Source organism: Lepidochelys olivacea (assembly GCF_965140295.1).
Source record: "Lepidochelys olivacea isolate rLepOli2 genome assembly, chromosome: 1".
Taxonomy (NCBI): domain Eukaryota; kingdom Metazoa; phylum Chordata; order Testudines; family Cheloniidae; genus Lepidochelys; species Lepidochelys olivacea.
The window spans coordinates 347,965,983-347,993,858 of record NC_140411.1 but is presented as its reverse complement, the minus strand read 5'-3'; the positions used below and the strand labels follow the sequence as shown (position 1 = coordinate 347,993,858).

Genomic DNA, 27,876 nt, shown 5'->3' with positions numbered 1-27,876 from the left:
CTCTGCATTCTCTCTGACTCAGCGTGCATCTAGCTGACATCTTATCAGCCGCTAATAGACCACTGTAATGCACACTCGTCTCCTGGAGCCATTCGGAATGAATTTGCTCTGAGTGTCTCTGTCCTCCTCCACACCTCTTAGGCATCATTTGCCCTATTTTCTCTATTCTGGTTTGTGCAATAGGCTGCTGATAAAGTACTCACAGAAAGGCCAGGATCTCCTTTCTCTCCTTTCAGACCAGCTGGACCATTTTCTCCCTGTTAAAAACACTTAGGTAATTACAGAGGTTCAGCAGATTAGGCAGCAAATGTCTCCAACAGTAAATGCATCCTGAACAGAAAAAGATGCTAAAGAAAGAGGGGGAGGAACCACAAGGTTCAAATACAGTGTTTTCCCGTAAATTTAAGAGACACCAGAAAATAGGTCAGTAAACTGAAATTGCCAGATTCATCCCAATGCAGGAGAGGAGGGGATAACGTTAGGGTGAAGGTTAAGTCTCCCTGATTCTGTGGACTGCACTTGCCCCAGCTTCCAAAGGAGCTAGAGCAGCCCAGGGGCTGCTCTAACATATGCCGTTTGCATATGGTCCCTAAGGGACCATAGTCCAAATGAGAATCTGCTTTGCACTGATGGTCCACTCCCAGCTGCCTGAACAGACCTCCGACCCCTGTTGTGCCCCCAGCTTTGTTCCAGATCTCCTCATGCCAGGTGAATTCTCAGCTAGCCAGCTACAGACAAATTCTGGCTCTGTTGCATTATCTGAGTGGAGGAAAAGTTCTGTGTTGGGGATAGAATCTGGTCTCAAAACTGAGCTACTTTACACTCCTGTAATTCAAATGCCAGATAGAATTACATTCTGGTGGCATCATAGTCACAACCTTGAGAACACAATGCCAGCCCCCTCAAGGGAAACAACAAGCAGGATGGAGGATTTCTCTGCTCAATGCAGACAACTGTGCTGCAAAAGTTGCTCTGAGCCACTTCCAACCAAATCTGTTAATTCAAAATTGCTACGCTAAAAAGGGCACAGGGTGAGTTGTCCGAACGAGAGCCGCGATGGCCATTTTTCTGAATCTGTGACCACCTAACGGGGGCGAAAGCACTGGAACAAATTCCATCAGCTTCAAAGGCTAACCCTGTTAGGGGGGCAGAGCTGCCATGGCTACTCACTGCCGCAGCAAAACAGCGAGTCAGGGATGTCAACCCCTGCAGCAGATAAAACCTCCGCCAGATACGACTCGGTAGCAAAGATCTAAAGCTGGCTGAGGAGAGAGTATAAAGAGAGGGTGATTTCAGAATCATTCAGCCCTTTGCCAGTCAGTCCTCCTGCTCTGCCACCGTACCCAATTCCTGGCCAGACTAATAGGCGTGAATGATTTACATTGCTTGTCTCTTGCCTCGTTTTGCCTTCCGTCTGGCTAACTTCGTTACTGGAGTATGGGCAATTTTATGCATTTGACTTGCTTGCAGAATAACATAAAACCCTTCAGTTCTTGCATCTGCTGCTTTTTTTAGGTTGCCTGGCCGAGACGTAATTTCCCTCTCGCTAACGATGCAAACAGAGAGAGCAAAGATGGTCAAAAACGGGAGCTTAAAGTTAGACTGATTCCATATTCAGACCTGTAAATAAGTGGCCAGGTTTTCTGTAGCGAGCGCAATCAGCAGCTTGCTGGGTGATCTGCCCTCTGGCAAATCAGACCACTTATTTAGAGGCGAAAACACGGGCTCAGAATCCTAACTTTAGGCTCCCATTTTTGAAAGTCTTGGCCCTGTCTTTTTCAGCTAGATTAGCTGGGTGAAATGAGCTCTGCCTAGCTAGCTAGTCAAGTGCTCTCTGGAACCCTCAGAGGATGTAGGAGTGCATTATTTAATTGGACTGCATAACCCTCTCCAGTCAATTAAAAGGGGGAAGCTGTGAAGGAGGGTGGGCCCCAAATACGATGTTTCCCAAAGAAGTGTGACAAACATGGTTGGCGGTGAGGGTTGGCACATTGCAAATGCCTAAAACAGACAGGCAGTCTAGCCAGGATTGGGCCGCAGAGCCCAGATCACTGACCCTGAGGGGGTGTCTACACTGCGGCTGGAGGTGTAATTTCCAGACATGCTGGCTGTGGTGGAACTAGTGTGCTAACAAGAAAAGTATAGCTGCAGCGGTGAGAACAGTGGGATGGGCTAGCCACTCGAGTATGCACCTAGGATTTCAGACGGGATTAGATTCGGGTTGGTTAGCCCCGTCTGCTGCTTGCACCACTGCTATTCTCAGGGTGCTAGCAGAATGCCAGCACTCTGGCTCAACACGCTGTCTGTACACAGAGCAGTGACATTCCACAAGGCCAGCAAATCAAACCCAAAGTCGACAGCCTTCACCTAAGACCTGATCGGATGGACTTTTCTCCTGAGCCAACAGGGGGAACGATACTAACAAACCCTGCTCCCAGAGCTCAGCTGAACGTTGGCCTGACCCTCTGTGTATTGAAGCCTGTGGACGCCTTTCTGCAGAGTTCGGTGAGAGTCGGCTCAGACTCAGTATCATGGCAGAGCACGGAACTGAATCTAGATGTCCCGAATCTCAGTCCAGTGGCCTATTATTATTCAGTATTTGTATTACTGAAATACCTAGGAGCACCAGTCATGGACCAGGGCCACCACTGTGCTAGGCACTGTACAAACACAGAACACAAAAAAAGTTCCCTTCCATAACCACCCCGACCCCAGCTTCAGTTTCGTTTTCTAAGCTAACTGAGCGGTTCTCAGTACTCACCTTTTCTCCTTTGTTGCCAGGAGTACCTGGAGGACCCCTGAGGCAGAGCTGAAGTCTTCCTCTTCTACCTCTTGTACCCTAAAACATATATCAAAAAGGATCATTCTAGTCTATGTGATTGGCCAACTTCCACAGATGTCCCCCCAAATCCTATTCTCAGCATAGCAAGACTTCAGACAACAAAGGCAACTTGGGTAAACATCTGGAGTTCAGGTGCTGCCAAAATACTTCCCCTTCCATCAAACGTATCAGTTTATGCTTCAGCCCCAGTACCTGGCTCATCCCCAGCAAATAAGAACCCCAGGGGACAGCAAGCTGAGCATCTCTTTAGAGTTTCCTCTGAGTCATCCCAGCAGGAGGGTGAGCTTTGCTCCTTCTGGGCCCTTCAGCAGCCAAGGATGTCAGCCCCCCATACCCATGACTCTCAGGCAATCAGCCATTGCCCCCCTCTCCTCTTGGGAGCACCCTCCTAGAGGACAACTCCCCCTAACCCTGTCCTTGGGGGTTCTCCAGGGAGGACCCAATTCCTGTCCTCCATTCAGTGGGCCCAGGATCAACCTCTTGCTTTCTTTTCCAAGTGAGGCTGATAAGAGTTTGTTGAGTCCTGTCTCTGTTGGGAAAGGTCACCTGCTTTCACACACAGAGGCAGCAGTCGTTCGTCGTCGTCCCCCCCCCCCGCCCTGTCTCCTTTCTGCCACTAATTTAAGAACCACCGTCTCAGTGGGAGGAAGAGGGCTCCTGGGGCTTTGACGGCTGCAGCTCCCTCCCACACGGGCATCTGGAGGGCCTCGGTGCTGTTCCTGAGGCCTTTATCTTTTAATGTGGGGGAAACACAGGGAGCAGCGTGGGTGGGGAAGGCAGCGTCTCATGTGCGCTCTTTAATCAGTGCCAAAGCTGGCATCACTAATGATCTCTTACACAGCTTTTTTGGCGTGTGTCACTTGTACTGCTAATAGAAAAGATCCAGCCTGTTTAAACATACATGAGGGTGTCTCTTGCTTTCAGTTCCTTATGCCCTCTCAGCTGCTTTTAAATAGTTTTCATTTCCAGGGACGGCAGAGAAAGGGAACAGGGCAGGACTGCCAGAAGCTCCCAAGAAGTGGGGACCCCGCCCCTTGCCCCGCCTCTTCCCCTGAGGCCCCACCTCCTACTCCACTTCTTCCCACATGGCCCTGCCCTCACCACGCCTCCTTCCCCAGAGGCCCTGCCCCCCCTTCGCCTCTTTCCCCCTGAGGTCTGGTGCCTGCTTCACCTCTCCCCCCCAGGCCCTGCCCGCTGCTCGTTCTTCTCCATCCCCTCACCACCCTGTCACCCTTAAGGCAGGAAAAGGTGGGAGGGCCATGGCCCCCTGGTCTCCCCTGTTCTGGCACTCCTGAAACACGTTCTCTGATGATGACCCAGGTGCTCCTCTGCATCAGTCACCTTGTTAAACTCTGGATCCTGACCCCCCTTGGGGAGCTCATCTTCCGAATGCCGGCAGAGGATTCACGCAGCTGTGTCTATTTGGGATGAGGGTTCTGTGGGAGCCCCTCGTATGATCGGGGCCTGTCAGCAGGGACCAGTGCACAAGAAATGGCTAAACCCTTTAACACAGACTGGGCACTAATTCTGCCTTCTGTAGGTACAAATCTCCCCTTGACGTCAATGGCAGATCTGTCCGAGCAAGGACGACAGGATCAGGCAGTGAATCCAGGGCTGGATGCATCAGGCATCAGCTACATAGTACAAAAGGTGTGGCACTGGGGAACAGAACCAAGGCCTCATCTCCATCATTATAGGCCTCTAGCACTTGAACTGCGAGAGATTCTCCATTAGCTGGCAATAACGATTTAAGGTGTATAATCTCTGCAGGTGAGTGGTGGGTCTGGACACGAGCCAGGAACACTGCAATTGGGGCTGGAGGCGGAGTGCACATAGAGACACCGGGATGCAGTGGCTGCAGCTTTCTCTCATTAGCCTTTGCTTGTGCTGACCGCCCTGATCCCACTCTCTCTGTGGCTTGGGCCTGCCTCTGTTCCAAATAACTCCCAGCAGCCCCAGGAACAAACAACAGCAGAGGCTACTTCTCTTAGGGTTCCCAAAGCTCCCAGATTGGCTGGGAGTCTCCCAGAAAGGGCCTCGATCTCCTGGTCCCTACTGAAGCCCATCCAGGAGATGTCCGGAGGGTGGCACAGTGGGGCTAAGGCAGGCTCCCTACCTGCCCTAGCTCCGCGTGGCTTCCAGGAAGCTGTGACAGGTCCCTCTAGCTCCTAGGTGCAGGGGCGGCCGGGGGTCTCTGCGCGGTGCCCCCGCCACGAGCGCCAACTTCACAGCTCCAATTGGCCAGGAACCGCAGCCAATGGGAACTGCGGGGGCAGTGCCTGCAGGCAGGGGCAACGTGCAGAGCCTCCTGGACACCCCTGAGCCTAGGAGCCAGACATGCCAGTCACTTCCTGGAGCCGCCTGAGGTAAGCGCCGCCCGGCCGGAGCCTGCACCCTGAACCCCCGCACTGTGCCCCAACCCCCTGCCCCATCCCTGAGCCCCCTCCCGCACCCAAACGCCCTCTCACAACCCAACCCCCTGCCCCAGGCTCAGCCCGGAGCCCCCTCCCACACTCTGAACCCCTCGGATCCACCCCCCAGCCCAGAGACCCCATTCCCTCCCACACCCCAATCCCCTGCCCCAGCCTGGTGAAAGTGAGTGAGGGTGAGGGAGAGCGAGCGATTGAGGGAGGGGGGATGGAGTGAGCGGGGGTGGGGCAGGGACATGGCCTCGGGGAAGGGGCGGGCAAGGGTGTTTGGGTTTGTGCGATTACACAGTTGGCAGCCCTAACTCCTCTACGGAAGAAGCCAAGCGCAGCTCTCTTGCAAAGCAGCGCTGAGTACCGTGGTGGGCTGCTTCAGAAGCAATGGAGGGGATTCTGGGCTGCGCACTCTTCACAAAGGCGCAGAAATTAGAGGTGAAAAACATTATATGATAAGTGGAACTAGAGTGCCCAGTTTCAGGAGGGGCCCAATTTCGGGTTGTACCAGTGGCCCAGCAAGCCAAGCCCAGCCAGGTTCCTTACACAGAAATTGTAGAAGCAGAAGCTAAGCATGTAACACTAGCCACCCCGCAGGCTTCACAAAGATCTCTTTCCCACGGCTTGGCCTGCCTGCCATGTCGCTTTTTGCTAATGAAACAGAAAACACTGGTCATCTGATTCCCCCACCCATCCTCCAAACACAGGTCTCTGCAGCCAGCTATAAGACAGGCCTGTACTAAGAGCAGCTGCTCACCCGGGCCCTTGATCCTGCAACTCATGGTGCATGTGGGCAGACACCAGCCGCAACGTGAGTGCCAGGGTCTACCCACGCACAGCCAGTTCCAGGATCAGGGCCCGGGCTGTCTGCAGAGAGAACGTTGGGCACGCAAAATGAGGCGGATGAAGCCTCACCAATGGAAAGAGAAGACGACAAGGAGATAGTGAACCGGTGTGTAATACCATAGAGGCGATACGGACACTGGTGCGACCGCTGCTGGAACACTGCGTCCAGTTCTGGTGTCCACAATTCAAGATGGAGGCTGATAAATTGGAGCGGGTTCAGCAAAGAGCCAGTAAAATGATTAAAAGATTGGAAAACCGGCCTTACGGTGATAGACTCAAGGAGCTCAATCTATTTAGCTTAACAAAGAGAAGGTTAAGGTGAGACATGATTACAGACTTTAACGACCTACATAGGGAACAAATATTTAATAATGGGCTCTTCAATCTAGCAGAAAAAGGTATAACACTGTCCAAAGGCTGGAAATTGAAGCTAGACAAATTCAGACTGGAAATAAGGTGCAAGTTCATATCAGTGAGGGTAATTAACCATTGGTACAAATGGATGTGGTGGATTCTCATCACTGCACACTTTTAAATCAAGATCTGCTCTAGTTCAAACAGTAATTAATTCAGGGAAGTCCTATGGCCTGTGTTATACAAGAGGTCAGACTAGATGATCAAAACGGTCCCTCCTGGCTTTATAATCTATGAATCCCTATGGAAGCACAAAGCATGGAACGACATTACAAACACACTGACATTTACGACATTACAAACACACTGACATTTACTACTTGACCTCGACCCTGTCCTGAATTCATGGGAACAGGATCTGACCCAGTGTTTCCAATGACTATGTATCTATGCAGGCTGCACGGAACTACCGCAATGATGCTAAATTTCAATGTAGGTCACTGCTCTAATGGCTCTGGGGCAGAGGTGGTTTTCCCATGTGAAGGGACCAGAAATCTTCATGAGGTTCTCCTGCTAGAACTCCCAGGGAAGCATCTTCTCAGCAGGGAGGAATTGAGAGCTGGCAGGAGGCGAGGCCTCCCAACTCCACAGATCCAGGGGATCCATGAGGAAAGGGAACCCCATAATTCATGGCAGCAGGAACAGACCTGTCAGCGTTGGCTCCCATTCCACGCTGCTCTGCTGTCCATTTCGCCATGCAGCATGGCTCCTTTGTAGCAGCTGGGGATAGCATCCTACAGGAGGTGAAGCTGCTTTGGGAATCTTTAACTCCAGACGGGACTGCCAGGTGGAAATCCATGGGGCTGAATAAAAGTTCCGGCCTGTGTGAATGGCCAAGCCCATTGTGCTACCTTCTTCTGTGCTCAGCCAAGCTCTGGGACACGTCTTCTGCATGGTGTAGTGCTGCTTTCTTCCCTTGCATGCTCTGAAGGGAGTTGAGCCTGAGTGAGGTCCCCTCTGCCTGCATAAGCCGAAGGGACAATCTGGGACACGAGGCTCAAATTCTGCAACCTCTCTAAAACACATGGAGCCATGCACTGGCATAACAGAGAGCAAGATTTGGCCCTGTGAACATGCCAAAGCTAACTGCACGCCTCCTATTGCAGAAAAAAAGTGCTAATGAACGTTGGGATAGCACCACTGGACAAGTGTTATTCCCATTGTAAACTCCTCTTCTCTGGGTTTTGGAACTTGGATGGGAACCTTGATCTGGACTGGATCTGGACTGATAAAACTGAGTGTGGATTTTAACTAAGGAGAGCAAAAAAGGAAGTTACACCTCATAAGCCAGAGGACTCCAAATGTGCTTCCTGCTGCACCACTGAGGTCAGTTTCTGCATCGTGCTCTTCCATAGCGGTTTGGTGTTTGCTACAGTAAGGGACGATATAGGCCCATCTTTAGTTCCAAAGATACTTCAGCAAATGAAGACCTGTTACTTTGTCTGAGCTTCTGCATCACAGAGTATATTTTGTCTAGATCAGGCCCCTCTTTTATAATATCTCCAAGTACATACTTAAGCTATCAAACCGGACAATTACCATAATGAACGCAAGCTAGAATTAGTTGTGTTCACCTCATTTGCCCGTATCTAGTTGTCTCCTCTCTAGGGGCATGATCGCCCACTGCCCTGCACCTTGCATCAACACCTACACACCTGTGCCAAAGTGGGCATAAAGCTCTACCAGCATTTCATAACCCCACTCACTTTGTACAGACTTAAATGACGACACACGGTACAGGGCCGTGGAAAAACCGGGCTGCAGATCCATGCACGCTGCACTAAAGACATATTCACTGCCTTTGTGTAGTCCAAGATAGGTGTCCAGTGGAAGCCAGGAGAGGACTATCTTGTGATTAATTATTGCTCATTTCAAACAGTGGATTTGGAAGCACTCTTTGCATCCCATGCTCAAACAGAAGCCAGCAGGAACTTGTTCCATTGGAAGTCGTTCCATTCAGTCATTTGGCCAAATTTTGAACCACTTGGAAACTACGTGTCCTAGATTAATGAAGGAAATGGAACTCTTGAGGTCCAAGCTTCAGTTTGATTCTGACGCAATGAGCCCAGGACTGCTCTGCGTTCCGCTTTTCCGTCTGTCTATTTTGGGTCATCCCAGGAAATGAGGTATGAATGACTTCCACAGGAGAACCTCTATTGTTTGTCTAGCACAGACATTATAGGAATTGTATCAGTCACACCAGCTCGGCACATCAGATTCTCCGCATCTCTTTACATGATGGTATTTGCTACATGATACCTTATTCCTCCCTACTCCCGTGCCCCACAAGTGACTGGCTGATGGTGAGAGAGTCTTAAGTACTTGGGTAACGTGGCATAATGGTTAAAAGCAAAACCATTGTGTCTTTGCCCCTTCCTCCCCCAATGTGTTGTTTTCCTGAAGCAGAGACACACAACTTACCTTTCCTCCAGGAGGTATTTCACAGAAACAAATTCACCCACCTGTGATGCTGTCTGATTAAAGATGACTATTTATACATTGATATTACCACTGTTATATAATTTATAACCACAAATCTTGTACAAAGTGTATCATGTAAGGTGTCAATGGAAAAGTTACAGTCTATCAAGTATGATTATCCTGGTTAAATCCATGTATCATCTTTATAGCAGACGTTATGACTATTGGCTATGGAACCCTGTGCTGTATTCCCGGGAGACACCCATCAGATGGATTTCCATCAGGGCTAGACAGCTCTGTACTGATGGTCCATCAAGGACACTCAGCTCTCACAATGGGCGATTGAAGAAGCTCATCCCGCCCAGCAGGTCTTCCTGCGGATGCCTCAGACAGCAAGGAGCCAATGACTACTTCCCTGTGATGCAGCAAACCATGTAAAAACATCTGATATGCTCATGTGACCCTAGACTCCATCTTGGGCCAGTAATTTTCCACACACAGTGGCTGTGGGCTTTGTTTGGGACGGTAATTTTCCATGCACATGGCAGAGGATATAAAAGACCCCCGAAAGATCTCCATTTTGCCTCTTTTTCTGCTCTAATCCTCTGGACTGTGGATTTACAAAAAATGGAGCATCTTGAACTATGGACTGAGGACCTTCCAGTCTTTTGGAAGTTACCAGAGACACCTTACAAGCCAGCAAGCTATTCTGGCTTTGCAATCATTTGTATGTATATGGTCTGTTAATCATTTATAACCCTCTTCTTTTCTTTTATTATTAAAATCTTTAGTTAGTTTACTAAGGATTGACTGGAGCATGATATTTGAGTAAGATCTGAGATTCGTATTAACCTGGGGACATGTGTCTGATCCTTTGGGAGTTTGTCACATCTGGTGACAAAGGTTTTCAATAACCTCTCACTATATTAGATTGGGTTGCCTAGATGGGAGCCAAGGGCTGGAGTGCCTAAGGGGGACTTTGTTTGGCTTCTGGTTAATTGGTGTGGTGCTGCAGAAGCTCTTTTGTTACTGGTTTGGAGAATCTAAGTATAGAGTAAACCACTAGCTCTGGGGATTTGTCTGTCCTATTTCATGCAGTCTTCCCTGAGTGTGACATTTTCAGTGTGGCCCATCCCGGTCACCCAGTCACAGCACCACTGATATGCAACATGCAGCCACCTCTGGTGTGAAACATGACACACTACAGAGGACTGGACTCTCGAGGTCCCTTCCAGTCCAATGATTCTATAAGCCCTCACCTATTCACTTATAGTGCTTACAAGAAGTGGAAGATTGGACAAATGACCAGGGAAGAGTATAATAGTATTATGCTTGCCTGGATTGCTCAGGCATGCAGGAGTGAAATCAGGAAGGCCAAATCACACCTGGAGTTGCAGCTAGCAAGAGATGTTAAGAGTAACAAGAAGGGTTTCTTCAGGTATGTTAGCAACAAGAAGAAAGTCAAGGAAAGTGTGGGCCCCTTACTGAATGAGGGAGGCAACCTAGTGACAGAGGAAAAAGCTAATGTACTCAATGCTTTTTTTGCTTCTGTCTTCACGAACAAGGTCAGCTCCCAGACTACTGGACTGGGCAGCACAGCATGGGGAGGAGGTGACCAGCCCTCTGTGGAGAAAGAAGTGGTTCGGGACTATTTAGAAAAGCTGGACGAGCACAAGTCCATGGGGCCGGATGCACTGCATCCAAGAGTGCTAAAGGAGTTGGCTGATGTGATTGCAGAGCCATTGACCATTATCTTTGAAAACTCATGGCGATCAGGGGACGTCCCAGACAACTGGAAAAAGGCTAATGTAGTGCCCATCTTTAAAAAAGGGAAGAAGGAGGATCCTGGGAACTACAGGCCAGTCAGCCTCACCTCAGTCCCTGGAAAAATCATGGAGCAGGTCCTCAAGGAATCAATTCTGAAGCACTTAGAGGAGAGGAAAGTGATCAGGAACAGTCAGCATGGATTCACCAAGGGCAAGTCATGCCTGACTAGTCTAATTGCCTTCTATGATGAGATAACTGGCTCTGTGGATGAGGGGAAAGTGGTGGACGTGTTGTTCCTTGATTTTAGCAAAGCTTTTGACACGGTCTCCCACAGTATTCTTGCCAGCAAGTTAAAGAAGTATGGGCTGGATGAATGGACTATACGGTGGATAGAAAGCTGGCTAGATTGTCGGGCTCAATGGCTCCGTGTCTAGTTGGCAGCTGGTATCAAGTGGAGTGCCCCAAGGGTCGGTCCTCAGGCCGGTTTTGTTCAGTATCTTCATAAATGATCTGGAGGATGGTGTGGATTGCACCCTCAGGAAGTTTGCAGATGACACTAAACTGGGAGGAGAGGTAAATACGCTGGAGGGTAGGGATAGGATACAGAGGGACCTAGACAAATTGGAGGATTGGGCCAAAAGAAATCTGATGAGGTTCAACAAGGACAAGTGCAGAGTTCTGCACTTAGGACGGAAGAATCCAATGCACCGCTACAGACTAGGGACCAAATGGCTCGGCAGCAGTTCTGCGGAAAAGGACCTAGGGGTTACAGTGGACGAGAAGCTGGATATGAGTCAACAGTGTGCCCTTGTTGCCAAGAAGGCCAATGGCATTTTGGGATGTATATGTAGAGGCATTGCCAGCAGATCGAGGGATGTGATCATTCCCCTCTATTCGACATTGGTGAGGCCTCATCTGGAGTACTGTGTCCAGTTTTGGGCCCCACACTACAAGAAGGATGTGGAAAAATTGGAAAGAGTCCAGCGGAGGGCAACAAAAATGATTAGGGGACTGGAACACATGACTTATGAGGAGAGGCTGAGGGAACTGGGATTGTTTAGTCTGCGGAAGAGAAGAATGAGGGGGGATTTGATAGCTGCTTTCAACTACCTGAAAGGGGGTTCCAAAGAGGATGGCTCTAGACTGTTCTCAATGGTAGCAGATGACAGAACGAGGAGTAATGGTCTCAAGTTGCAGTGGGGGAGGTTTAGGTTGGATATTAGGAAAAACTTTTTCACTAAGAGGGTGGTGAAACACTGGAATGCGTTACCTAGGGAGGTGATGGAATCTCCTTCCTTAGATATTTTTAAGGTCAGGCTTGACAAAGCCCTGGCTGGGATGATTTAGTTGGGGATTGGTCCTGCTTTGAGCAGGGGGTTGGACTAGATGACGTCCTGAGGTCCCTTCCAAATCTGATATTCTATGATTCTATGATTTTTAAATGGCCATTTACAGATTAATTTATGGGAAACAGTTGGACTTTCAGACATTTACCTCTTCTAAGCATTTCTCATGTTCTCGATTCTTTTGACATTCATTTACCTTTATCGTCTCGCTGAAGGCTGAAACTCAGCCATTCCCCGCAGCACAGTCGAGAGGTATGTTTTTATTTTTAGTCCTGTTTCATTGGCAGATTTCTTGCTTATTTAATAAATGATGCTCATGGGTTGCTGATTAGTATTAATCTACAGTATCCTCTGCTGTATTATGCTTGCCTGGACTCTTCATTATCATAAAATCCGGGGGCAGGACGTTCACATTCCTAAATAGCATTAGCATGTCTCATTTCCAAGTCTTTTTGTTATATTTCAAAAGGAGCCCAGCGTGTTTTGTGTGCAAAGACACATCTTAAAGATGACCCACAAATAGAGCTTTAAAGCATCCAACTGCTTCAGAAATGTAGGCACCAAATACCGCAAATGTCTAGAGTTGTCGGGGTACATTCACTGTGCTAGCAGCTTAAAATTTACCATGCTTTCCTTTCTTATTTAGGTGCCAGTTCCTACCCTGGAGACTTTCCACCATAGACAGGAAAAGGATGGGAGAACGGGCATGTTGTTATCCCTATTTTATACATGGGGAGCTGATGCACAGAGAGGTTAAGTGACTTGTCCATGATCACGGAACAAGGAGGTTGCAGAGCCAGGGTCAGAACTTGGATCTCCTGCAGCTGTCTAGCCGTCTTAGTTCTTTATCTCTGCGCAGGCACGTCCTGCTCACCTTGAAGAGTTAAAAGAACAAGAGCAGCAGCAAACCCTGCACCTGGACTGCTGAGTTCACGTTCCCACGTTGAGCAAGGTTTGAGACACCTCCAGCCCACGCCACCCCTCAGGGCTTTCTTTGGTTCTAAATGTGCTTTCGCCAGGAGGCTCTGTGTAGCAAGCAGAAGCCCACTGAAGTCCAGTAGGACTGGAGGGCACAGGGTCTGTCATGCCCACCTACAGTTCTCAACCTTCCTGTTGCTTAAGTACCTTTTCCAAGCAGTATCTAACTGGCCCCTGTTGCCATAGTGACGGGCAGTATTTATCCTCACAATGCCCCGGCAAGGCTGCCAATACCCCCATGGTACAGATGGGGAACTGAGGCTAAGTGACTTGTCCAAGGTAACACAGGGAGTCTGTGGCAGAGCAGGGAGTCTCCCACATTCCAGGCTAACACTATAACCATGGGTCTGTCCTTCCTCTTACTGAGTCAGTAGCCCGCAGGGGGGACCTTTCAAGTGGTTTACACATGTGAGCCTTTTGTGAAGAGTTTTGCTTCAACTGGTTATTTCCCCTCTCACCACCGATTTTAAATCTTGCTTTTTGGGTTACCATATGCCCCAGAGACTGCTGGTGAGGGCCAAGCTCTGTTATCTGCCATGCTGTCTGTGGAGAAGGCCGTGGTTAGAGCTGGCTACATCGCTTATTGTTGTCAGTTAGGTGCCCGTGTGCTGTCCGTATGCTGGCCCAGCCCTGCGCAGATAGTTGGTTCAGGAGACCTCGATCATATTACCCAGAAAGAATGACCACTGGCACGGTTCAGTGATAAAGGCACTCGGCCAGGTTTATTGCCCTCACGACACAGTACTAGCGCCCTGGCTCCAGGGTTACAGGGACACTAACACACGAGTGTCCAGTGGCAAGGAACGGGTTAGTCAGCAGCGGGAATTTCTGCTGTCCCCAAGGCCACACAAAGGGTTAAGGCGAAGCATCCCAATATTTATAGACGGAGACAAACAACTCTCATACCATCTTATGTATTTCATGACATCTGCTTGTTACCTCCCCTTGTATCATGCTCCAGGTGTCTCCGGCACAACATCCCTGTTACCTCTAGCAGACCCAATTATCTGGCGCTAGGCCAGGATGTCCCTGCACTAAGCTTTTGGAGTGTGTTCTCGCATGTACCCAATATCTGTCACTTCTTAGGAGTGCCTGTGTTTTAGTGACACTGGAAATGCTTTTGCAAAGGTCATATAGTGAACTTGTAAACATCTGCTTTAATATATGGCCTGAGTTTGGTTCACAGCCTCTTGTGCAGGCCTCAGATCTTGCACCAGGCCCCGTGCTCCAGGCTCTCTTTCTCTCCTACAGTTACAGACTCTTAAAAGCCGAAGCCAGTGGGGTATATGGATGCTCAGCTCCCCTGAAAAGCAGGCTGCAAGTGACTGGCCTTGGCTTTCAGGCTGCACTCAGCCCGCTAGCTCACACCCCTCTAGTCAGTGGCTGGAGCGATATGAATTCTGCAGAGCATCTAATGCAATCTGCCCAGAATGTCTTACCTGTGGTCCCGGGTCACCTTGTGGTCCTTGAGATCCAGGAGGTCCAGCCACACCAGTCTTCCCCGGGAATCCAACCTTCCCTTTAAATCCGCCCAAGCCAGGAATTCCCTTGGCCCCCTGAGAATGCCAAACAGAAAGTGGGTCAGAGACTTCCCTTCAAATACAAACGAGTATAGACGCGCCCCCCGGAAGATGGGGGTTTGCAAAGGCCTACCGAGAACATGCTTTCAGTGGGATTACTGACAGTGGGAAATATATTAACCCTTTACATCTGGTTGTCCTATTAATAATGCAGTGAAATGATTTGAGTGTGTGTGTGGGGGGGGAAGGGATGCCCTTTGCCAGCACAGACGCAGTGCTTAGTTAATCCATCCCTTGCACTCACTACAGAGTTATGTCTCTGTGCCATGCCCTCTGCTGTAACGGTCAAAACAGCAGGACAAATACATTTGCATCAGATGAAACTCCCAGAGCAACCTTGTTATCTCAGAGAAACTCTCGCCAAAGAGCCCCCCTATGCTAAGAGACTAATGGGGGTGGGGAAATTTTCTTGACAATACCCATTTCCATTCCCCTGTCAATGCCAGGTGCAGGTGGGTACAGCCTCTGCTAAGGAACAATGTTGATGGTCTTGGCATCTGAACTCTTCTATTTACCCACAGAACAGTGACTAACCATCTAGGTGCTCACCTGGGTCCCATCACTGAGCACCTCACAGATGTGAGTACCTCACAGATGTACTGATCCTCACAACCCCCGCTGAAAGGTAGGGCTGTGCTTTTATCCCCATTGTACAGACGGAGAATTGAGGTGCAATGTAGATTAAGTGACTCACCTAAGGTCAGGCAGGGAGTCTATGCCAGACCCAGAAATTAAACCCAGCTCTTGGGAGTCCAAGTCCTGTGCCCTTTCCACTAGACCATCCTGCCTGCCAGTGCCTGCCCTGCCAATGTGCTTCCACCCTCTAGTGTGCCCATCTGTAGGTCTGAGAGGGTTGTTCAGACTTCCTGGCCCATTTAATCCCCGACCTTTCTTCAGAGGCTGCCACCAAACGTGCCGATTGTGACAGTGTTCACAATGGCCACACCCTCATTACTTTGTGACATGGACACCATCCAGCTGAGGGCGCTAAAGTGAGATGCCCAACTCATTTAACATGTGCCACCCAACACCCCCTGAAGGGAAACATGCTTCTCACTCCCCATGGCTGGATGAGTCAGCAAGCCCAGAGGTGGAAAGGCTCAGTTATCAATACTTGAGCCATTAAATGCACACTAATCTGCACTAATGAGAATTCTCCTGAAGTTGCTAGGAGAAGAGAGAGAAGAACTTGAAGGAGGTGGAGGGGAAGACCTCAGTGACTCAGCCAGACTGCATTTCTAATTCATGCAGCTGTTTCTTTTGAACACTAAAAATAGAAGCCCATCCATCTAAAGTAAAAGAGAGTCACATTAAACTATTCTGAAGGGAGAGTCAGCTCCTTCCCTCCCCCTCCCCAATTGCTCCAAAGCAAAGCTCTCTTGGGAATGAGATGGAGTGTGAGTCAGTCGGGTCACTGAGTGTTGGAGGATCAAGACGGGAGCCCCCCGACATGATTGATGCAATGCATTCCCCAGCCCAACAGAGCCTGGTTTCCCATTTAGCACAAGTGACCCCCGGTGACTCTCAGTTTAATTGTATCTCAGGCGCTGACTTGCATAAGCTCGTGCGTGGCCGCAATGCAAAGGAGGCGCTCACAAGAGTGGGTGGCAGGCTGGGTAGCCACAAGGCTAGAACTTCTAAAGCAACCTAGCAAGAAAAAAGTATGAAACTCTTCTTCTCTCTCTTCTTTTATAGGATCCCATGGTCAAGCTAGTCCTGATCCATGGTCCATCCACTCCAGAATCCCGTCTCCAACAGGGTCCAAACAGATGCTTCAGAGGAAAGTGCAAGAAACCCACAGTAGGAAGAAGCGGGATAATCTGCTCCCAATGAAGGTGTCCTCCTAATCCCTAGCAGAGATTGAACTGAGCCCTGATGCACTGAGGTTTTATTTCCCTTTCCAAATTTTTTTGCATTAACCATTAAAACTCTGGATATTTTTGCTATCTATATAGAGGTCCAACTTCCTCTGACTCTTGGCAATGGTTTGGCCTCAACAGCTTCCTGTGGCAATGAGTTCCACAGCCCAATTACACACTGAGTGAAAAAAAATGCTTCCTTTGATCAGTTTTGAATGTGCCACTTTTAATTTAACTGCATGTCTCCTTGTCCTTGAGAAGTGAGACTGGGAGAAAAGAAGCTCTCAAGCTACTGTCTCTATCCTCTTCATTATTTTAAATAGCTTTATCATGTCCCCTCTTATTTATCTCCTTTCCCAGGTAAACTATGCTCTCTTTCTCTCTTCAACCTGCTCCCTTAATCTCTTCTCCCCTCCCTGTAGCTTTCTATCCTTCTGCATTTCCCCTCGCTAGTTAGTAGCAGACAGGCAGGTATGCTACGTTAATTGTGTTACTAATACATCTGCATTGTCGTTGAGCAATTCTGATGGCTGGAATTTTAAGAGCTGAATTTGTCCATAGCCTGGATTTCAAAGTTTAAAAAAAAAACAATATACTTGAGTTTTGATAAGCCTTGATAATGACACCATTTAGAAACACCATTTACGGCGAAGAAGAGAAACAGACCGCATGAATTCTCCTTCAGATAAATTTCCAACACGCATAATAATGCCCCAATTCGATTGTGACAAGAATAGAGTGTGTGCAATTCAATTCAGGGGAATTTTTCTGTAATGTGAGAAAATCTGTAAAGGTGAACAGAAAAGCTGTTTTAATGTCAAAAACTCTTTAGGGTACAAAAGCAGCAATAATCTAGATATGGGTGTAGTCTGCAACTGCAGAGAATAAATGAACGGCTCCAGTGACTGGCCAAGGGAAATACAATAGAGCTGGTTGGAAAATTTGCATCCCACCAGTTAACCATCAGAAAATGTTTCAACAAAACCAAATTATTATTTTTTTTTTCCGCAAAATTGTTTCAGGGAATGAGCGACGGCATGGATCACTCGGTGATGCCCTGTTCTATTCATTCCCTCTGAGGCACCTGGCACTGGCCACTGTCAGAAGACAGGATACTGGGCTAGATGGACCTTTGGTCTGACCTAATCTGGCCATTCTGATGTTCTTATGTAATTTTGACAAAATTGCATTTAGAGAAAACAATGGGAAAAAACATTTAGAACGTGTCAAAACATCCCATTTCAACCTTTCTGCAACAAATCTTCCACTTTTTCATTTCAAAATGACTTTTCATTTTGAAACTTAATTGTACATAAGACCAAGGAAAAGGGCTGAAAGTTAAACGAAACGTTTCAATTGACCCATAATGAATTGTTTTCCGGAATTTCAGTTCATAAAAAAATTCAAAATTTTGGCTTTTTTCCCCTGATTTGGGACCATTTAAAAAAAAACACACCAAGTTTCATGGGACAGGAAATCTGTTTGCCAACCTGCTCTAATAGACGTCCTTTCAGCACTAAGCCACAGACTATGATAATGTGGACTTCAAGCTGCAGCCATGCAGTGACTGATTTAATGGCCTACATGAAATGAATTGGTGGGTCTCAGTGTTATTCCAACTGGACAGTTGTCCATGTCCTCAAAACCATCCCCCCAATGGGCATTAGCAGAGAGTCTCTGTGGAGAAGCCCAGGACTGAATGTGCTAAGAGCCTGAACTTCCTTTTCAACCCTAGAGGTGGCACTAGAGGACAGCACCATTGATGGTGGGATAAAAAGGGGTCATCAAGCACCTACACTTGGCACCTTTCACCATCACTAAATTCACACATGCTCGTGCACGCACCATTATGAATGAGAAATTACAAATGCGGTGACATTATAAAACAATATAGCTGAGAAAAAGGCTCCCCTGGCATAGCACTGCCAGCCCCAAGCATTCACAAGTCAGGACCCCGGAAAAACAATAGATTGGCTTAAAAATCATGAGGCTTTAAAAACAACACCTTTTGGGTTTGCTTTACTTGCTTTCTGGTGTTTGAGCCTGTAGGTTTCACGTTTTCAAGCTTTTCTCCTCCACCACAGGGGGCAGAAGCTTAGCCTCAGTTCTTTAAATGAAAGTTGAGATTCTAAGGTAATCACGTGACTCTGGGAGCTGGGGCTTTAAGAAAAAACACCATATATATGGCAAGAAGACTCCGGATAAGTCATTAGAGTTGGCAGTCCCTGACATTATCCCCTCAGCAACTGCTAAGGAGCATGGGGAGGAGCTGCCAGAGTGTGCAGGGCGGGAAGAGTAGTTTGGGAGGAGAGCCAAGAAGGTTGGTGGAAGGGGAGCTAAGCAGTGAGGGTGTGGAAATCGAGGAGCATGAGAGAATTGTAGAGGTAGGCAGGGCTGGAAGAAGCAGGAGCACAAGTAGGCCAAGGGAGCATATGGGTTTAAAGTGGCCATGAATAAATTTAGACTGAAATTGAGAAGGTTTCCAACCATCAGAGGAGCGAGGTTTTGGAACAGCCTTCCAGTAGGAGTAGTGGGGACAAGAAGCCTAACTCATTTTCAGATGGAGCTTGGTAAGTTTATGAACTTCATAGAATCACAGAAATGTTGACCTCGAGAAGTCATCAAGTCCAGCCCCCCACATTGAGGCAGGACCAAATAACCCTAGACCACCCCTAACAGGTGTTTGTCCAACCTGTTCTTAAGAACCTCCAATGATGGGGATTTCACTGCCTCCCTTGGAAGCCTGTTCCAGAGCTTAACTTAGTTAGACAGATTTTCCTACTATCTAACCTAAATCTCCCCTGCTGCAGATTAAGCCCATTACTTCTTGTCCTACCGTCAGTGCACGTGGAGAACAATTGATCCCCATCCTCTTTTATAACAGCCTTTAACATATTGGAAGATGATTTCTATTAAAGGATAAGCAACAGCCAAATCTAATCATCCTACTACGACTTATTTCTAAAATATTTAAACTTTAGCTCACATTCATAACCCACAACATTTCATATTCATTAACTGCCGCTGGCGTCAATGGAAGCAGGCTTGGCCCCCAAATTACCATTGTTATAGAGACAGACCTCGGGTGCACCAACGTGGCTACCTGCAATAGCAGGGCACTGGAGATGATGACCCAGGAGGACCCTTCCAGTTATGTTCCTACGGAGCAGGACTGTAGAGCAGGTGGATGGTGGGAACTTGACCTGCCAGCAGGCAGACAGCTTGGGAGGCAGGAGCGGGTATAGCGGACAGATGGGCAGGTGAGGATTACACACAGTGGCTGCACAGGAAGGGTAGATGGTAGGAAGGAGCAGAAGCAGCATGGGGGATAGGAGAAGAGGAGAGGCCAATGGGAAGAAGGGGAACAGGCAGCTGCGGGGAAATCAGGAGACATCTGGAGGTGCATCGAGGTGAACAGATTTGATTGAAAGCTTTCCAAGTCTTTCCCTACTTAGGAACTTTGGCTGAGGGGGCCTGGACCTCTTAAAAACATCCCCATTGTTACAACTGATGCAAATATTTGTGCAGAGGATGTTTTTTTCAAGCTCGTCCAGGGAGCTGCAAGGCTGGGAAGCATTTCCCTCCCCTGCCCTGCTCTGCTTTGGGTGCCATCACCATCTCACAGAACCTGGACCTCGAGTCCCGGCACAAAGAATGAAATAAATAAAAACGACACCCCTGCTGTAATTGACGAGCCTTCAGTATGAGCAGGCACGGCAGTGTAGATCACACCTCCTCACTTACACAGTGCCAGAGTTTTATTTACCTCTTATATCAGTACATCTGCAGAATACAGTGGACCCGATTCTTCAGGGGCTTAAACCAGTGTAAGTCAGGAGTGACTCCAGGGAGCAATTTAAATTAAACTGCATTAAATTGGTACGAATGAAAGGAGAATCAGGCCCAATATGTTGGGGGTAAAGAGTCTACGTTGTGTATATTTCAGTCCTTTAAGATCAATTGGCGATTCTACAAAAATGGCCCAGGGGTGCATACACCATATCATACCCCACCAGGGCGCCCACTCCAAGCCCTAATCTACACAAAGATTTTGTACCAGTACAACTATGTCAGTTAGGGGTGCAAAGTTTTACCAAAACATCCCCTAGTGTGGACGCAGTTATACCAGCATGAAGGTATCTTATACCAATATAGCGTATTCTCCTTTCTGCATAGGAACGGCTATGCTGGTATAAAGCACCTTTATGCTGCTATAACTGGATCCCCACTAGGGGATTTGTACCACTTTAACTATACCGAGCTAGATAAGGCAGTAGACCAACCCCAAGGGTTAAATGCATCACCACAGAGTGAACTTAAGGAGACATCTCCCCAAGTCCAAGCTTAATGCTTAAGACAGGTGACACTTGCCCTCTGAAAAGGGTACATGCGATCTAGCAGTGTATAATTTTGTTAACTCCACGTGATGGATGGTTCATTCAAAACATGGCCTCTCGGTGTTCTCTTGAGAGTACTAACCTTTTCTCCTTTCTCCCCAGAAACTCCCATGGGGCCATCTGCACCTGACATTCCTCGCTCACCCTGGAGGTAGACAAGAGAAAAGTCAAAGCCAAGGCATGACCCGCCCCGTCTGTCATTTACCAAGCGAGCTGTAATTCAGTGACTAGTGCACCTGCTATTTTTAATGGGCCCTAGTATCGCTTAACGCAGGAAAGAATCATTAGATGTCGCTAGGTTCCCCAAGATGGCAGATCTATTTTGGGAGAGTGAAAAATAAAGCATGGTGGGTTGTCAGCAACAAAACTCGAGGTTTCTGGTTTTCCTTATCAAACAAGCCAATTTCCCACACGTGCATGACATTCCACCCAGGTGCCAGACTGTCACAGGGTCAGGTATGTTGTCATTGCGCCCTATTGAATCAGTCGGTTGCAGTTTGCGTTTAGTAGAATCTGGTTAGCCCAGCAGAAATCTTGATAAGTAAGATGCAGCGTCTGCCTGACTCCCTCTGCGACCCCTCCAGCTGGGTGTGTCGCTGGCGGCAGACACGTTGGCAAGTTACCAGCTCTGGTTTGACACAATGAGGGTCCGGTTTGATGCCGTTCAAGTCAATGGAAAGAACTCATTGACTTCAATGGGCTCCGGATCAGGCCCTGAGCGAGGGCTCAGAGCAAGCTAACTAATGCATTGGCTGGCAAAGCTTGACACCTTCCTCACCCAGGGCCGGCTCTAGGATTTTTGCCGCCTCAAGCAAAAAAAATTTTGGCCACCCCCACTTTTTTTTTTGTGGCCCCCCTGCCCCAACTCCACCCCTTCCCAATCTGTTCCCCAAATCCCTGACCCTGCCTCCTCCTCCGGACGTGCCGCATTCCCTCCCCCCACATTGCATCCTGCGGCTTCCCCCCCAAAACTCCCCGCCCTAGCTCACCTCCGCTCCGTCTGCTCCCCTGAACATGCCGCTGCTCCACTTCTCCCCCCTCCCTCTCAGGCGAGGGAGAGGCAGGGCGTTCAGGGGAGCGGGCGGAGCGGAGGGGAGCGAGGGTTGGGGGGAGCGCAGGAAGTAATGGGTGGGGGGGGGTAGAGGAACCGTTCCCCGCCCCAGCTCGCCTCCGCTCCACCACTGCTGCCTTCCCCGAGCATGCCGCCGCTCGGCTTCTCCTTCCTCCCTCTCTCCCTCCCAGGCTTGCCGCGCCAAACAGCTGTTTCGCGTGCAGCAAGCCTGGGAGGGAGGGGGGAAAGCGGAGCGGAGGCGGCGGTGCGCTCAGGGGAGCAGGTGGAGGTGAGCTGGGGTGGCAGGGGCACATTTCTAGGGGCAGCATGGCCGGTGCCGGAATACTGCCCCTAGAAATGTGCCGCCCCGAGCACCTGCTTGTTCTGCTGGTGCCTAGAGCCGGCCCTGTCCCCACCCTCCCTGACCAGCCATGGAGGTAAGAAAAGAAAACAAAAATCAAGAACCAAACCCAGAACTCGTTGACAGACACTTTTTCTGTTGCTGTTCAAAAAGACCCCCCCCCAACAGTGTTCACTAGGCAGGGGTGCTGGAACAATTTGTATAGTGGGGGTGCTGAGAGCCATTGAACCAAACTGGAAACTCTATACATGACAGGTTTCAGAGTAGCAGCCGTGTTAGTCTGTATCCGCAAAAAGAACAGGAGGACTTGTGGCACCTTAGAGACTAACCAATTTATCTGAGTATGAGCTTTCGTGAGCTACAGCCCACGTCATCGGCTGCAACTGTATATGATGGAAACCATTTCAAGCCAGGGGTTGCTGCCGCACTCCCTAGTTCCAGCACCTATGTCACTAGGCCTGGTCAACTGACCGAAATTTGCAGCCATTTAACTATATTTGGTAACAAACTGAATTTAAGCTAAAACCAGCCAGTCTGAAACCCATTTAAGCACGTCCACACACGAGCTTGCGCTGACTTAACTGCATCCATTTAGAAGCAGATTGTGTTAAATCAGTGTCATTTCTGTCCCTAGACAAGCCCATGGAGAGGGACATGGGCGTTGGGTAATTTAATTTCAGAGACCTGTAATGCCCGTACAAAGCTTCCATCTGAGAGAGAAGAGGGGCTTTCCCACTCACCTTTGGCCCAAGCAGTCCGTCTGACCCTGGTATCCCTGGTTTTCCAGGGCTGCCAGTCTCACCCTGCACGTGGAACAAGATACTGCAAATGTGAGCAGGTTGGGAACAGAAGGCACTGATTAGAAAGATGATGGGGCAGTTAATGCATGTGAAAACCTGATTTTTGCAATAGGTGTGATTAAACCTCCTCAAAACTGGTGAGTGGCTCCGCTGCCAACAGAATGGATCATGGGATGTGCGACGTCTGCTCTCAGACCTACGGGTAGCTTCTCGGGTTGGGTCTGAGACAGGTTGGCAGGACATGATGACGGGCTCTGTCATGGCCCAGTGCTGTGCCTGACCTGCAGATAACTAGGAGGACCTCATTGCCCTGAGCTGTCATGGGCGTTCACTTCACCTGCGCTAGATCCCCTTTAAACTAATGTTAAAAGGAGGAAGAACAATAAAAAGCCCTCACCTTTATTCCATCTGCACCAGGGCTACCCATCTGCCCGGGAAAACCAAGTAAGCCCTTGGAGAGAAATGACAGGTAGCTGGTAAAGATAAGTAGGACAAAACACAGTGATATCCACCCCTGTGCAAAGGGCCAGCATTAACTCATGCATGGCTTAACAGAGCCATTCTACAGATTTGTGTAAACACTGCACTGCTCTCTTCTTCACCTGCCATTTACCTACCTAGTGGAGTGGTCCATTTGCCATTTTCTACAATCATTCAGGTCAACCAGTTTTCATATTTGCTGCACCCCCCGGAGAATAGCCAAAGCACTCATTATTTCTGTGATGATGCCCGTTTCTTACCTTAGATCCTTTCCGTCCAAGGTCTCCAGTTATACCAGGATCACCTTTCGCTCCCTGAATAAAAGACAAAAAAATCAAGGTGTGGGTGTGTAGCGGGGCAGTTGTCCCACACAGGGAGGAAGGGTTGAAGCAGGCCAGACGAAGCCTGTGCAGAACCTTCCAATTAGAGGAGGGCTCACTAAAGCGAGCCAATTGGGAGGTGGCTTGTTGCAGTGGCCAATCAGGGCCAGCAGGGGCTATATATAAAGGGCTGCTCAACAGAGCAGAAGGAAGTCTCCCCTTGGCCTGCTAGGGAGAAGGACTGGCTGCCTAGGAGCACCATGGCTAGAGCAGTGCTAGGCAGGGTAGCAGAGAAGAAGGAGCTTCTGGCTGGCCGCTGCCAGACTGGGGCCCTGGAGGAAGGTCAGATAAAGTGTTAGGGCTGCCCCCACTTGCCCTGAGGGAAGCAGCCAAAACAGATTGCAGCTTGCCCCTGGAGCAAAGGACTAGACTGGTGACTGCAGCAGTCACCGAGGCGAGTGGCCGGACTATAGACTCCCGACAGGTCCAGAAGAGGACCCCGCAGTCCAGGGAGTGACGCAGGTCCCAGAGAGGTGGAGACAGCAAAGCGGGAGTAATGGTGAGTGAGACACCACCGGAGGAGGGCGCCCTGTGGAAGGACTTGAGCTAATTCCAGAATGGCCAGCAGGAGGCACCACGGTGGTGAGTCTTGCACTGCCCCAGTGTGTGTGTGTGAGATACACACACGTACACACAATGATATGCCACTAGAAAGTTAAAAATACAGCTCTCCTAACAGCATCATCTTCAATTTATATTGCCCCTTTTGCCCCAAAGGCTCCACTGCATTTTAGAAGCTGGTATAAAGGAATCATTTCCCCCACAGAAATGCAGCCACCTCTGGGATGGAAAACACAACAAAACACACGATAGCAGAGTACACTCGGACACAAAGTGACTCTCCCTCTTGGTAATTCTCTGTCGTCTTCGTGTCGCAAGCAATCTCCTGATTTCTACACAGCTGCCGGGAATATGGTTGGAGCGTGATGAGGCAGACAAAGTGCCATCACTCGTCACAGGGTGGCAGCTTGTTTTATGGGGACTCCCGATGCCGAGTGGATTGGAATAATGAACGGCCGTGAGTGTCTAGAGGTTTGGAAAGCTCATATCAGTGCTGCTACTGCGAACAGTTATTAGACAGGTTTCAGAGTAGCAGCCGTGTTAGTCTGTATTCGCAAAAAGAACAGGAGGACTTGTGGCACCTTAGAGACTAACAAATTTATTTGAGCATAAGCTTTTGTGGACTACAGCCCACTTCATTGGATGTTATCCTGTTTGTGGAACGGGCAACTGGCTGATTTTTTTCCCCCTTCTCCCCACATCGGTTTTACCAGCGCTGTGGATATCGTGCTTGGAAGTAACATGCAGGTAAACATCTGGAAAGCTGAACTTGCCATGGGAGAATTTAAAACTCTGTCACATCAGAGACTCAGGGCAGATTCTCAGTGGTGGTTAATCAATGTCCAAGGGAGCTACGCCAATTTATACCTGCTGAGAATCTGCCCACAGCATAGTTCAGAGTTTTCCAGGAGTGTCTTGCAGTAATTTTGCTTACAGCAAGTCTCACAAACAACAACAAAAGCACTTGAGGGCCTGTGCCTAAAGCCGAGGATTCGTTTTGGGGGAGGGGGTCGGAGGGGGATTCTGAATCTGGGTCAGAAAAGCTGTGTTGCCAACTCTCCTGATTTTGTCATGAATCTCATGATAATTATTGTTTTCCTTAAAGCCCCAGCTCCTGGAGTCACGTGGAGCTGTGATGATTTCAGCCTTCAGTCTTAAATAAAAAGTCAGTTTCTAGCCCTCACAGCTGTGGAGGAAGCTTCCAAATGTGACCCCCGGTGCACCCTAATGGCTCAAAAAGCAGAAGGCAAATAAAAGAACCCCACATCTTTTATTGGTGCATGATTTTAAAGCCAATCGCGGGATTTTTGGTGAGCCTGACTCCTGATTTTTGAACACCTTGGGGTTGGCAACACTGGAAAAAGGACCAAGCCACTTTTTCAGCCTTCAAAATATCCCTTTGTCTTTCTTTGCGAGACTCACCGGTTCCCCCTTTTGACCCTGCAGACCTCGGTCACCTTTAGCTCCTTTGATTCCATTCTTCCCCTCGAGGCCAGCCATGCCCTGTTACAAGAGGAGTAATATTAATTTCTTCATGCTGACTGCTGTGAGGCTTCTGGCTGCATAAACAAAAACTAAATTGTAGGGCGAAGGCGGTGTGTCCTCCTAAGCACAGATCAGAAGCCGAAAAAAATGGAGTAATATGAATGCTACCACTTTGTATTCATATCGCACGGTCCCCCGAGGGTCTCCAAGGCTTTTGCACAGGTCAAGCCTTGCACATGTGAGATAAGTTTTATTATCCCTGTTTTATAGATGAGAAAACTGAGGCACACGGCAGTTGAATGCGTTGCTATGGGGCCACAACACAGTTCAGTGATAAATGTGCATTCAAGCACTGAATACCAAATTGAGCAAAGTGACCCGTTTTTATTTCGGGAGCGAGGGGTGCACAAAGATGAATGGAGATTCACACACACTTGTGAAGTTGGTCTGAAGCAAAATTTGGATCTATCTGCCAATGAAAGCACGATATTACTATGAAAACAGGGAAAGTCAATTTCCCCCTACCCCAGTTTCTCTATTGGGTACGATCTTGTCTGTGCATGAAATTTGCAAATAAAGAAAATAAACAGCAGCAATTCTGAGAAGTGCATAAATTCATAGATTTGAAGGCCACAATGGACCATTATGTTCCTCTAATCTGACCAGGAGGCCAAAGAATTTCACCCAGTGATTCTTTTATCAGTTCCATATTGTCACCACCTCCTGGTTTTACCTTGCGGCTGTTTGAGGCAGGGCTATTGAGTTTCATCCAGCTGTACTTTGCCATGCACCCTATGAGCTTATTCTCCAAGTATCTCAAAAAAAAAGGTCAAACGTTTGCACTGGAAAAATCTACGTGAAGTTGTGCAAAGTTTCACCTTTCACTGCAATTTCCTTTGGAACTGGACTGGGAGCAGGAGCTCTGGGTTTGCTTCCTGGCTCTGCCACTGGCCTGCTGTAAGACTTTGGGCAAGCCACTTACTCAATCCATGCCTCAGTTTCCCAAATCTGCAAAATGGGGATAGTGACACTTTGAGATCAACGATTACAATGACATCTTCGCAAAGCTTGAGCCCACAGTTTGACCCAGCAGCCAGGCCTGGGTACTGAGTGAATAGAAATGTCCAACATTTCAAAGGCTGCTGGTTCAGCTGCCGTTTTATTTATCTAGTTTTGCCACCTTCAACTTCACAATTAAGAACTCCAACATTTCTGCTGACTGAAGTTGGACTCATTCCCACTTCGGCAATGATGACTGACCGCAGAGCACTCAATGCCCGGCGAACGAGCGCAAGCCGGCTGCTTAAACAGCTCATGAGATGAGTAAGTGGCACTCAGCGGTTTGAATCAATTTGCAGCCCTTTGTTGAAAAGAAAGATTCAGTTATTAAAAAGAAATCAGCCACCAGAGTCTTATTTAGAGAGAGTCTCTAAAAGGGCCATTTCCCTGCCTGAAGAATGAACAGCAGATCTAATCACAACAACAGGTGGGCAGGCTGCCTTTTCAGTCGTTGTCCCCCCCTTCCCCGCCGCCCCACTAAGTCTCTATCTGCCACTTCATAAACCTTTACAGTGACCAAAGGAAAGTATCCAACACAATTACCATAAACGGGGCCTGATTTTCCTATGTGATGCCCACAGGTTGGGTCAGCAGGGCCAGTGGTTTCAGGAGCCACGTCTGCTCCGGCAATTAATTGCTAAAATTAATAAGAAGGCATGATACCCTGTACGTCCTTTATTTCCATGGAGACCGGTGATTGTTTAATGACATGGTCAATTCCGTGTTGTGGCAGGGTAAGTAAATATCATGTACAAACAAAGCAAATAACAGGGTTCCATTTGCTGTCTAAGCCGGATTGTTTGTTTACAGGGTAAAGGTTGCCGTGGGA

General features: G+C 48.6%; 1 protein-coding gene across 1 annotated transcript in view; it reads right to left on the bottom strand.

Moving 5' to 3' along the window:
• LOC311524754 (uncharacterized protein) overlaps nt 1–27,876 on the bottom strand; it is a 214,824-nt gene that overhangs the window by 34,847 nt on the left and 152,101 nt on the right. The window contains exons 80-87 of the mRNA XM_084636213.1: nt 25,926–26,006; nt 23,823–23,876; nt 23,480–23,533; nt 23,023–23,085; nt 20,953–21,015; nt 14,474–14,590; nt 2,762–2,839; nt 204–257 (exon numbers count right to left, since the gene is read on the bottom strand). Of these exons, the coding sequence (XP_084492339.1) occupies nt 204–257; nt 2,762–2,839; nt 14,474–14,590; nt 20,953–21,015; nt 23,023–23,085; nt 23,480–23,533; nt 23,823–23,876; nt 25,926–26,006 (564 nt within the window). The remainder of the gene's footprint in view (nt 1–203; nt 258–2,761; nt 2,840–14,473; nt 14,591–20,952; nt 21,016–23,022; nt 23,086–23,479; nt 23,534–23,822; nt 23,877–25,925; nt 26,007–27,876) is intronic.